At 31.7% G+C, this 13,431-nt stretch overlaps 3 protein-coding genes across 4 annotated transcripts; 1 reads left to right on the top strand and 2 right to left on the bottom strand.

The window, feature by feature from the left end:
- Positions 1–1,183: 1,183 nt before the first annotated feature.
- On the top strand, positions 1,184–2,066 carry LOC108208323 (uncharacterized). The gene is made up of 2 exons (XM_017378840.2): positions 1,184–1,336; positions 1,424–2,066. The coding sequence occupies exons 1-2, from the start codon at positions 1,277–1,279 to the stop codon at positions 2,009–2,011; spliced, it is 648 nt and encodes a 215-aa protein (XP_017234329.1). The 5' UTR covers positions 1,184–1,276; the 3' UTR covers positions 2,012–2,066.
- Positions 2,067–2,212: 146 nt separating this feature from the next.
- On the bottom strand, positions 2,213–5,582 carry LOC108206531 (uncharacterized). The gene is made up of 6 exons (XM_017376860.2): positions 5,382–5,582; positions 4,354–4,505; positions 4,126–4,235; positions 3,944–4,029; positions 2,825–2,929; positions 2,213–2,711 (listed from the first exon to the last, which is right to left on the bottom strand). Exons 1-6 carry the CDS (start codon positions 5,489–5,491, stop codon positions 2,570–2,572), a joined length of 705 nt encoding a protein of 234 aa, XP_017232349.1. The 5' UTR covers positions 5,492–5,582; the 3' UTR covers positions 2,213–2,569.
- A 546-nt stretch (positions 5,583–6,128) lies between these two features.
- LOC108208039 (deoxyribodipyrimidine photo-lyase) lies at positions 6,129–12,508 on the bottom strand. Of its 2 annotated transcripts, none has more exons than XM_017378513.2 (9): positions 12,078–12,508; positions 11,454–11,794; positions 11,103–11,343; positions 10,668–10,825; positions 10,550–10,586; positions 10,222–10,280; positions 6,993–7,074; positions 6,841–6,912; positions 6,129–6,626 (listed from the first exon to the last, which is right to left on the bottom strand). In XM_017378513.2, exons 1-9 carry the CDS (start codon positions 12,387–12,389, stop codon positions 6,450–6,452), a joined length of 1,479 nt encoding a protein of 492 aa, XP_017234002.1. In that variant the 5' UTR covers positions 12,390–12,508; the 3' UTR covers positions 6,129–6,449. The 2 variants fall into 2 exon arrangements, 1 of the variants encoding a protein (XP_017234002.1); XR_010289314.1 differs by having other exon boundaries at positions 6,561–6,626; positions 6,993–7,082.
- Between the last annotated feature and the right edge of the window lie 923 nt (positions 12,509–13,431).

Raw genomic sequence — 13,431 nt, 5'->3', positions numbered from 1 at the left:
ATAACTTAATTTGAAAAATTAAATAAAACAAATATAAGTATAAAAAGATAAGAAACCATATGCTTTAGGGTGATATATACACTTCTTTCCATTTTAGGAGGGTGCCAAAAATTGGCGACTTTACTTGACACCCCTTCCTTTCCAATGGAGAGCCAACAAGAGTGTCATGCCACGTCACGCCACATATGATATTTTGGCACTCTTTTTGGCACCCATTGGAGTTGCTATTTTTTTTAAAAAGCTCCAACGGTCCTTTAGGAGTTGGGTTTGACTTATCTTATTTTATCAAAATAAGTTTTTATTTATTTAAGAAAAGTAAAATAATATTTATATTTTCTGAAAATAAGTACTTTTTATTAAATGACGAATCTAAACCATCTTTTTAATAATTTCTTCAAAAAACTTTATAAAATATAATTTTTTTAATAAAAATAAATCTTTATTCCCTAATTTTTCTTTTTGCTAAATATCTTTATTCCCTATTTACCAAACGGCACCTAGGTCACTAACTAATCCTTAGCTTATTATCTCAATTCCACGAAAAAAAAGGTACGATTTATAATTATACTCTGTTTCTCCCTACGGGAAATAAGACAGAAATATCCTAAAATGGATTAAAAAAAATCGATATTGTTAGAAAAGTAATATTAATTAAAATTAAATTGGTGCAATTCTCAGTTTTTGTTAAACCACCATTCCGTATTCTTATTAAAAAGAAAATCAGTGTAACGAAAAAAAGTCTATAGTAAAATTACGTTAAAATTATAAATATTATTGTTGATTTAATATTAAATACTTCTGGATAGATCTAATCCGGTTATATTCAATTAAACTTCGAATTTTTTGTTATCGGGCATATAATTAGAATATCCATCGAAGATAAAATTGTAATATTATAATTTCTGAATTTTAATTGATTTTATAAAAGATGACTGCATGCACAACGAACAACTTGAGAAAATCAGTTATAGTGTAAAATTGTTGACTTGAGTCTTCTCCTTTCTTTGTAAGTGTTGACTTAATAACTAGAATAATTGAATAAATATGACTAAAAGCAAACCCAACAATATTAAAGCCGTATGGACATGTATTCGAGTCTATTCGTGCCAATCACACACGTTAGTTGACACGTTGGAATTACGCGGATTCATGTTTGTTAATCTTACGACATCTTCAAGAACACAACCTCCTATATTAGAACACTCTTCTTCAAATCCAAAACTCAATCTTACTAAATAATCCCCCACAGGACAAAAAATTAACAACATCAACCACAATGCAGCTAGTTTGGTCCCCAGAGACAGCTTCAAAAGCTTACATCGACACCGTAAAATCTGTAAGAATAAATTGAGGAATCGTTTTTACATATGATCTTTGATGGTTCTAAACATTTTTCTTGATGATATTTCGTATTTGTGTGCAGTGTGAGATTTTTCAAGAATCAAGCGTCGCGGAGTTCATCTCAGCCATGGCTGCGGGATGGAATGCTAAATTAATAGTAGAAACCTGGTCACAGGGTGAAGCAACAACGAGTAGCATTGGCCTAGCTATTGCGAGTTACCATACTAATGGAAGACATGTATGTTTTGTTCCTGACAATCTTTCGAGAACAGAGTATCTTAAAGCCATGGAAATTTCAGGACACTCGCCCGAAGTTATTGTTGGAGATCCTGAAGAAGCATTGCAGAATTTGATAGGCATTGATTTTTTGGTATTGAATTGTGAAAACGACGACTTTACAAGAATGCTGAGGTTGGTTAGATTGAGCCGTGAGGGCGCGGTGTTAGTTGGAAAGGGTGCTGGAAGCTCCAGGGGATCATCACAAGAGTCTAGATGGCGCGATGTCGTTGAGGGTGGTTTAGAACTAGTTCGAACTGTGATTTTGCCGGTGGGGGAAGGGCTGGATATAGCGCATGTCGGAGGGGTAAAACGTTCAGCTAGGAATATTAAGAGTAGGTGGATTAGCCGGATCAATAGACAATCTGGTGAAGAGTTTGTTTTTAGGATATAACTCTGTAAACAGCATTGCAGAATCGAAATGTTTGAATTGAACAAGGCTTTTAATATACATGTTCTGCAGTATCAAGTAACAAGCTATCATAATCTTTTTCAAAAAATAAAAATAAATTGTTAGTACATTAAATTGAATAAAATCCTCAGTCACTGATGATCTAAGAATTTTAATGATGGCAAATTTCCATAAAGAAAATAATAACAGCAAATTGACAAATTCATATTACTCAACATAACCAACTTTCAAAAAATTTCAATATTACATGGTAATCAAATGTTACATTACAAATCTCGAAACCTGGATCTTTTTTACCCATAGAACTTCATTTCAGTCTAGACATGCTCACTTTGAAAGAACAATGATATTTGAGAATCTGAGAGAGACGAATCAGGACTACACAACAAAAGAGTAAAGTATTGTGCTTACTTCATATTTAACTAAATCCAAAACATATAATGTACTTCCTCCACCCACAAGTAATGAAAGGCAAATTTGCAGGAATCCTATATGGAGCTCTACCAGTCAAATTTGATCAACTGCCGTTAGTACAAACCTTCATGAATCATAACTTCTCCTTTTCTTTGACTTCTTGGTTTGTCGATCACTGTTTAAGGAAACTATTTCCCCATTACTAGCTCCTTTATTATGTTCCATACTTTCAAGTCTATCCTCACCAACTCTCAGCTTCTTCGAGTTACTGCATAATTATTCCCGGTTATAGATAATTGTACATTAGTTCAGTTCTCCAATTAGCATGTGTATCTGAAGAACTATAAGTGAAATCGATTCGCAAGAGGCATAGACTGCTACCTGTCATCCAGTGACCTATCTCCTGAATTTGTATGTAGCCATGATACACTTCCCGTGTTAGAAGAAAGCAAAGACCCAGATATATGTAGTATCTCCTCGTCAAAACTACATATATATTTCACACAAAAGTGGTTAAGGTACTCTACTCAACATGAAAGTCAGAACATAAAGGTGACACTATCATCAATGTAGATAATCTATTGTAAAATATACAACAATATACAACATTCAGTACCTGCCTAAGATACATAGCAATAAAATTAAAGAGGAAACAACGGGAATGCTGAATTTTAAACAGAAAACAGTAGTAAAACACCATAATACAGTGTACTAAACCTAAAGATTTGTTAATAATTAGTGTACTTTTAATTCCGCGAGCCAGGGTACTTCAAAATCTGTTAACAATTCAGAGGACTTCTAATAAGATACTCCACAAACTCAAACTGGCTCACTCTGTTATTAATGTTTTGGTACAACCTACCCATCAAAATATTGTATTGGCCTCCAAATCAGGAAACTATTAGTCTATTTCAGATATAGATAGGATACAAATACCCAAATTACGATCCAAATATGAAACCAAATACAAAACAAAACATTTATGTTATATAAAGTTTCTATTACCTATAGGCTATATACAATGAAGTATAGATATTATATTTATTTCATCCGTCCTGTTTACGTTGACCGAATTTCTAATCTTATCTGTCCCAAAAAAAATTCCACAGTCAACTTAAGTCAGATTACATGCCTTTATTCCTTTTAAACCCTTGGAAGTTCTACATAAATAAATTAAAGTATAACTAATATAAGGGCAACCTTGCAAAAGAAAATATATTTTAGGTTATAATCAATTTGTTTAATGTGATTGAATATAGGGTGGATGTGGTTAATGGACAAGAAAAAGGACACAGGTAGTATATAGATATATTTCTAGGTTTTCGACTGGATTTGGTTGGTTTACATTAAGAAACAAATCCAAACTGAAACCTCATGACTTTAGGTAAGAAAACACATCTGAATCGGACTTAATTCAGTACAACCAGTTAATAACTAACTGACTATCCATCAATTTAGTTATTGTCATCACTAGCACAACATATATTAACAATATATCACCTCTTGACTGCGAAGCGTATAATTGTGTCAACTTTGATCTTGTGTTGCTTATGCAATCTGCTCACGTAATATCCTTTCCCACTTTTCTGCAACCAAACATATTTAGTTAAAAATTTTAAAATTTAACAAAATCTTTAGAAGGATACAGAAAATTGTAAATTACAATCCCTCAAGGTACTTACAATCTTGTATCTGAAGTCTTTTGGGATATCTTCTTCTATTATGACAGCAGCTGAAAAACCAAGCACGATGACGTGAATTGCCTGTTGGCTAAGTTTGACCACCTGTCCTTCTGAAGAACATAAAATATTAGAAATATTAGCAGCGAACAAGAAAGTATACAACTAGTATGAAATGAAATAATGTACACATGTCATAAAGATAAACTTAAAAGATTAGCATAAATCCACCTAAAAGCATCTCGGGCTTTGGATTAAACAGCAGAAGCTTTGATTTGAGTTTAACACCAAAATATGGATGAATTCCTGTAAGAATTTTCGCCAACACACCAAGGATTTCTACATCATAAGCCAATAGAACACCATCCAAATTCTCGTTAAACCTGTAAGATAATATAACACAAAGGACGCGTGTATGAGTGCAATGCTCGCAAATAAATAACAAAAACCATATTTTCACATAGTATCATGAATCCCAAACAACAAGCATAACTCAAAGAAGATAATTTACATAAACATTAGCTCTTCTATCCTTTTGATTGCAATAGCATGTAACTGGATATTATTTCTTCGCATGTGACCTTTTGTAATGCAATAAGACGTATTACTCGCCAGTAAAGTCAACAATAACTTAAACAACCTAGAACATCGATCACATTTAAGAACTCAACACATCTCCTAAAGGTTTCAGCTTTTGGGAGGGAATCAACTAAATCATGTCAAGCCTTCACATAACAATGCTTACATTTAAAATACAATTTTGTGCATATGTTTGTGTTTTTGTGTGGTGTGATCAAGATAGAAGTTGAAAATCAGAATGAAGGCATAGGACTTCCAAAATTTCCATCCTTGATGCAAAATTCTAGATGATCAATACATATAAATGTACTTGTGCTGGAAAAAAAATTCAAAAGTAGGTCACACATTTACCAAAAGTCTCGACCTTAATCAAAAATTATCCAGACAATTGAATCAAATTCTCATATAAATAAGTATATACATACATCTATATACATATAATTGTGCGACAAAGATGGAAGCGAAAAAACAAGAACAGGGACTCTAAAAAAAACAATTAGGGAATTTTCCAATATAAGTATACGTGAGTGGGGGAGAGAGGGAGGGGGGAGAGAGATAGATAGATAGATAGATAGATAGAGAGAGAGAGAGAGAGAGAGAGAGAGAGAGAGAGAGAGAGAGAGAGAGAGAGAGAGAGAGAGAGAGAGAGAGAGAGAGAGAGAGAGAGAGAGAGAGATTACTTGAAAAGCTGAGAACTGAGCTCAGTAAGAATGGCATCAGAGACATTCTTCGACTTGGATGGGGGCAAATATACCACCAAATTCCCATCAGCTACTTTCAGTCCCTCCATTTTCGTATTAGGCTTAGCCCCCTTCTATACTTCACAAATAAAAATTGGGGTTTTCATAAACCCTGGACAAAACCCTAATTTCAAGAATTGAAGTCAATGGGTTTGATCGATAGTTAAAGTATGTACGAGAGCTAACGTGGGCTAGAATGCCATCCTTACTTAGCATCATGCTGGGCCTTTCTATTAGGACAAGTCCAGTTTACAAGCCCAAGGCCACCGGCCTTACTCCTTTGAAGGCCACCTCGTCAAAAGGGTGAGCCCGTTAAAAAATTGGGCAACTAACCCGGTACAAAGCCCATATCCAACTTCTTGGATATCCAAGTGTCATACTTAATTTATTTTAATCATTTAATAATATTTGATTAGTAATATAATTTTTCCACAATTTTTTATTTTTGATAAAATGATTAAAATTTATAAGATAAAAATAATTTAAACTGAAATATAATTTAAAGTAGAATTAAAACATACGTGAAGAATTAATATTTTAATGTTGCATCAGTCAAACAAATTAAATTTACAACAGAGAAGATACAAAATAAAAAAGTTATTAAAATTTGCGAGAGTTGGCCGAGTATGGCCTGCTAATTCATTTTGCTTCGACTACAAATAAATAGAAGCCTTCATTTATCAAATATTTAAAAAAATGACTTTTCATTAAATTGCACTGAGTAATGACGTCAAAATGTGGAATTTAATTTACATCGCAATTCATAATACCCACAATAATTATGTAGGGGTTGTTTCTTAGGCCTGTGAAAGACCATTGTCCTGGGTTCATATAATCTTTAGAAATTATACATTTGTGAATACAGTTGAATTTTGTCTTGGAGAAAACTTCACAAAAACATACAATTACGACTTAAACACCCCCAGTGTTCAGAATATTTCAGGTAACTGAAGTTTTAGTCTTTTAGCCAACACTATAAAAATGGTTTTATGTAAGTTTTAAAGAAGGTTATTGCCCGCGGAGTTCCTTTGCCTTCTCATTTAGCAAATCTTCTCCTTTCCTTTTCTTGATATCACCAACCAGACGCTTAACGTAAGCAATGTACCCATCAACATCGAATTTCCTTTTGCATCCTGCATAGTTCATGTACCGAATCTTCCCAAATACAGGGCGCTCTTTCCAACCCTGTGCAGGAGGAATGTAAGCTTAGTACTTTAAGCATCGACTTGAAATAAAATAATTTGCAGGTACAAAGACGTTCATCTGTGTGGTGCAGGGGCCATGATCGGATATGTAAGCATGAAGAACTAGTGTTGATGTTTGCAACTGCTTCTGAATGAATGAACCAATTTTCAGAAAAAAAATTGTGCGGGTTTAAACAAGAGTTAGACATCCTTGCCTGATCATGTATTCCACAGATTGACCACATACATCCAACGTATCCGCTTGGATCTCTCCCATCAAGTTCATACTACATGTAAATGAACTAAATTAAGTAAATTAGATGAGTTTTAAGTTTATTGTTCCCAACAGAAAACTGAAGTTGGATACCTTGTCATTCAAATATATTGATATAGCTAGAGCTTCTATAGGGCCAGCAGTCCACTCGAGAATCTTTTTTGCCCAATACATCCTGACATTCTTTTAATCATTTGAGAATCAAAAAACAAAAACTCAAATGAAGCCAATGTACAAGAGACCAGTGTAAGAGCATGTTCAGGATGCACTTATGTATTAGACAACTTACAAGAGCACTATTAAGGTTAATAAAAAGAGAAAACAGTGTTAAATATAATTTAAATCAAGTGCATTTTGTTAGACTGAACATTTCACTGGACACGTGTCAACTATATGTCGGTAAACTACAGCTTTGTAGTTAAGGTTGTAGGCTTTCATAAAACAAGCACACTAATTGACAGATCAGTTACTGATCCTACCTTAGCACTTGTCTGCTGAAACATGACACAACCAATGCCTTGACAGTGAGTTGAATACTCGTAAACAAACATGAACATCATGTGTTTAATTTTTAGAGCAATGATAGTAAAAGCAAAGTAGTATGCTAATTAATCATGTAACTTATTTAAGCAATATATGGATACTTTCTGAAATTTAAAAATATATACATACATATATACATACATACATATATATATATATATATATATATATATATATATATATATATATATAATATAGGCGGAAGATCCTAAGAAAACCCAGCTTATCAAGAAAACTGAGAAACCCTTCTCATCACCGTTGATCACGTATTCTTGTTTGATAATATACTGTATTCTAATATTTAATTATGTCAATCAAATCTAGCGTATAAATGGTAATTTTCTAACATAAATATAACCAAATCAATCAGACATTAACACATTCTCCATATCTTAATCAATCATTTAATGTCTATTCAATTTGAATTTCAAATTTTAAAGATTCACCTTGAAAAGATTTAAAAACTACTATTTCACATCTTACTTTTTACATTTTACATTTAACATATAATATTTATAATAAAATATCTTAGAGAATCTTGTAATATATTCTAGAGAATCTTCTATATATATTAATAAAATATTTTAGAGAAACTCCTATATATATTAATAATATTAAGATTCTATTAAGTGTTTCACCTATAACTTTTAATATTTGAAGGATTCTTGAAGTGTTCTTTTAAATATTTCTATAAATTTTAAATTAGGATTCTTTAATATTAATTATTTTGAAATTCTTCAAAGAAAATATTAATTTAAAAATATTTGAAGAGTCAAAAGAATATTATAGGGTGTATAATTTATACAAGAAAAATTAAATATTCTAAAAGAATCTTGCACAATACAGATATTTATTACTAGAAATAATAAAATATTTTTAGAATAACCTCTATATATATTACCGATATTAAGATTCTATTAAGTGTTTCACCTATAACTTTTAACATTTGAAGGATTCTTGAAGTGTTCTTTTGAATATTATTATAATTTTTAAATTAGAATTCTTTAATATTAATTAGTTTGAAATTTTTCAAAATAATATTATTTTAAAAATATTTGAAGAGTCAAAATAATATTATAGAGTGAATAATTTATACAAGAATTAAATATTCTAAAAGAATCTTGCACGATACAAATATATATTACTAGAAATAATAAAATATTTTAGAGAATCTTCAATATATATTGATAATATTAAGATTCCATTAAGTGTTTCACCTATAACTTTTAAACATTTGAATGTTTCTTGAAGTATTCTTTTAAATAATATTATAATTTTTAAATTAGGATTCTATAATATTAATTAGTTTAAATTCTTCAAAAGAATATTAATTTAAAAATATTTGAAGAGTCAAAAGAATATTACAATGTGAATAATTTATACAAGAAAAATTAAATATTCTAAAAGAATCTTGCACGATACAAATATTTATTACTAGAAATAATAAAATATTTTAGAGAATCTTCTATATATATTAATAATATTAAGATTCTATTAAGTGATTCGCCTATAACTTAATATAAATGTTAGAATAAATATATCGACTATTAAAATAATAAAAATCTAGTGTCATTAGGAAATTACTTAGTGGAATCTTAATAATATTGATATGACATTTTGTAAAATATTAATAAATTTTTTAATAGAATCTCAATGTATTTATTAGTATGACGTTTAGTAGAATCTTATGTTTGCTAAATTTATTATTTAGTTGATTCCACTGAGTGTTTTATTAGAAGTTAATATATTTATTAAGAAATCAAGTTAATTGATTGAATTTTGGAAATATAATTCACATTAATTGATATACATAATTGAATTTTGGAAATACCATAAATAGAAGATATGTTATTATTCACCAGATTCTGTCTAGGATTGTCCTCATATTTATGATTGCAATTAAAAAAGGAATACGGTACAATATACGTAATTAATACAGGTTTTCTCGGTTTTCTCCATACTTTGGTTTTCTCTGGAACCTCACTCAAATATATATATATATATATATATATATATAACTGTTATTTTTATAGTCCTAAATTTAGCATCAATTGTGTTTCTTAGTGTCTTACATTGATAATTTTACATGAAACTTGTTACGGAAAAGGACAAATTAATTTATAGGTCCTTGAACTATTGACGTTTTATTGTCTAGGTCCCTGAACTAAAGATTCCGTATTTTAGGTCACTTAACTTTTCTATTTTCTGATCTAAGTCCTTCCGTCGAAAAATTCTAACGGTGTTAACTAGGGTTCTTGAGTTTCATACAGATCAAAGCAATTTTGAAGGTGTTAGTGATATCCAAACTCAAAGTTCAAGTAGTCAAATTGAAGCTTGAATCACTAGCGACACTTATATGACAACAATTTTCACAAATTAGATTTAATTTAAAAAAACCCCAAATTGGACCATAAATTTAGGGTTCTTTATCGAATTTAGTGACCTAAATTTATAAAATTTTAACTTGAACATAATTTTTGAAAATTGGTATCATATGAGTGTCGCCAGCGACTCAAGCTTCAATTTGACTACTTGAACTTTGAATTTGGATTTTGCTAACACCTTCAAAATTGCTTTAATCTGTATGAAACTCAAGAACCCTAGTTAACACCGTTAGAATCTTTTTGACGGAAGGACTTAGATCAGAAAACAGAAAAGTTAAGTGACCTGAAATACGGAATCTTTAGTTCAGGGATCTAGACAATAAAACGTCAATAGTTGAGGGACCTGCAATTTAATTTTCCCTACGGAAAATGGGGGTAATTAAGAAGTTACTTACCGCATGAAACCATGCATCTTTCCATAGTGAACCATCTCCAACTGAGAAGCATTCCAAAGCTGAAAGTTGGAATAGAAGCTCCATAAGTGAAAGACACTATCAGTAGCACACACCAACTTACACATTAAAATTTTAAGGAATTGCTGTTTAGTGACTAGGAATTTAAAATTAATACAAGTATGAATAGTAGGCATACATCAAGTCAATACCAAATTATGTGACTGATATAATAATTAATAACAAATGAAAACTGTGCCTAATTCCAATATTTAAGTACCATTACAGATCTAACAGTATTAATCACAATAATCAACTGAAAATAGCTTACAGGATCTGCTGTCTGCGCCTTCTCCAATTGCTCTTTCCTGTAACGGATGTTCAAAACAGAAAATGATCAATCACCCAATAATTGCTAAAAAAACCTTATATATGAGCAATGCACTCACGTGTATATGTGTTCACGTTTATCTGATGTATGATCCATCAGGGTCTTACGAGCCCATTCCCAAGCCCCTTCAATCGAATCATATTTAGGTTGGTAGAAGCAAAAGTTATCAGCAAGTTCCCTCCGTACAATTAACTCCTCCAAGAATGAATCAACCGCCTTCATGTGGAAAAAAATGATACTATTTTATACTCATTAACCATATCGAATATGAGGTATAGAAATAAAATAGAAAACTAGAGCTGGAAAGCAGCAATCAACAGAAACAAAGTCAAAAGGTGATACATAAGCTGGCATGTTGTATTGTTTGTGTTTCTGTATTCAGTGACATCAATATATATACTTATTTTGGTCAAAATGCAAAATTAAAATTTGAGTTAAGCTCACACCATAACTTATATAATATCTTAAATTAAGTGTATACATAGTTACCAACCTGGGGAAAAACCTTCCTTACTTTATTTGCCTCAAAGGCACACCTCTGTGCTGCTATCTGTCCAAAATGCAAATATGGAGAAAGACCAGAGAGTCCTTTGGGCTTTAAAGGGTTATTGCGATCTGAAGAATAGTTTTTCAATCTAGTTGTTAAGAACCCGTTTGTGGTCCCCTTTAATGCTTCCAGGGCAGCGTGTTCTCCTGGTTCACACCAACCGATTTCAGGAACTTCAGCCCCTTTACTGAACATTATGATACAGGATAAATGCATTAAAGTGGCGTTGGCCTAAACTAAATCAATGCCAAAATATGAATTATGAAACAGATTTCAACAAAATTGATCCAATTTTACCTCACAACATCTGAAATAAGATTCTCCCAATCTACTGACGGAGTTGAGCCAACCCAATTTTCATTAGGAGGTCCAAGAGTTGGAAAATCAATCAGATATTGAGGGAGCAATTTAGTTATCTTTCCCCTTATAGTCCTAGCACCATATTCCAATTTATCCGACGCCACCCATAGTGGTACTATATTGTGAGCATCAACTTCATGGATCGACACTGAATCACTCACCCTCTTGCAAATATCCTCTTTCCAACTCCTCACTTGCCTCAATGGGGAAAAATCAGTAACCAAAAGTGAAGCCCCACTTTCTCTTAAAAATTTAGGAATCGTCTCTACAGCTTCACCCTGCATATGCCAACCCTCAAAACATAAACCTAAAAATCAAAAGACCGGAATCTCTCAACAAAGCAGAGCAGATAATCAATGCACATATAAGGGTGATATTTCACCCTACACAGACGTCGTCTATGAGTTTAAGCTTTACAATGTCCCAAAACATAAACACACAAAATAAATCACTTCTTACTACATCCAATAAAATTAAAATATTCCCATATAAGCAATTACTCATAATCAACAAATTAACATACAAAAATCAATCAAGAAACGCAAACAGCTCGATCTTTACCTGAAACAAGAAAAACGGAACACGAAGAGTTTCCTCAATTTCTCCACACAATTTCTCCAAACCCCTCAACATAAACCCCAATTGCCTAGCTTTGGCTCCCAAGAACTGATCAAACAAGTTAAATGCTATCGCTATCGGAACATTGGCCTTATTGGCTTGATCAACAGCGTGTATCAAAGCCCAATTGTCTTTCAATCTTTGATCCCTGAACATCCAGTAAACAACAGGCCCCACAAGGTGATCGGATCCTTTCTTGAGGACCCGAATTCGACCCGATTGCACGGGTGTTGATGAGGGTAGAGTGATTGTCATTGATTAGAAGGGGTTAACGTACGCTGAATTGTGAGGGGCAATGCTAACTTGAGAGAGAGAGAGAGAGAGAGAGAGAGATTAGGGTTTAGACAATGGGGGAGAAAAGGGAGGGAAAAATGTAGCGGTTAAGGGCATGGTTTGAAATTGGACACGTGTTCGCCTTATAGCCAGTTATAAGTTATTGGGCCTTGAAGTATTACGGGCCTGAAAGAGGGTTGTAGTTGGACTCGTGAATTTAAACTAGGCCTCAATCTATAGATTTCGACTTCGGCCTTCCTTTTGTTTTTTTCGTTTCACAGATTTTGTGAAGCTTTTTTCCTTTGTTTTAAACTGATTAATAATCATGTAGAATAAGCGTTCAAAAAAAATTAAAAAAATCATGTAGAATAAGGACATCTCCGGTAAAAAATAAATCATGCACTGCTATAAAAATAATTTAAAATTAATAAAAATATATAGTAAATAATATATCTCAAGAATTTATCAATAAAGTCACTATTGTCGAGTAGATTTTGATATATCCTTTATTATAATACCTGAGTCTATCGCATATCAGTTAACCAATCAGAAAACTTGAATTATTTTAGGACCAATCAGGGGAGACTCCTAAATTTTAGACCAATCAAATTAAGACAAAATAGTTAACTCAAGGTAAACTACATATCAGTTAACCAATCAAAAATTTTGAATTATTTTTAAACCAACCAAATTAAAACAAAATTTTACCTCAACCTTTTTATCACGTAAAACCTCCACATATCAGTATCTGATCATCCACAATTGCAATTAACTTTAACTTGGACACTCTGTCAAAAAAACAAAACGTTAACTTGGACACAAAATATATGTCAGTATATTTGTAATACAAATAACATATTTCATTTATTTGTGTCATAAATTTTTCATTAACAAAGGAGTAATATATCTGAGGAGAAAGTACTATGCTTCCATCACTAAAGTAATTAATTCTTATAAAAGATCTATTAAAATTTTTCTTTGATATGCTTATTATATATTTATTTTTTGATTTATTTAATAAATT

The sequence above is a fragment of the Daucus carota genome, chromosome 2, assembly GCF_001625215.2.
Source record: "Daucus carota subsp. sativus chromosome 2, DH1 v3.0, whole genome shotgun sequence".
Lineage (NCBI taxonomy): Eukaryota > Viridiplantae > Streptophyta > Magnoliopsida > Apiales > Apiaceae > Daucus > Daucus carota.
This window is presented reverse-complemented; position numbering and strand designations above follow the sequence as displayed.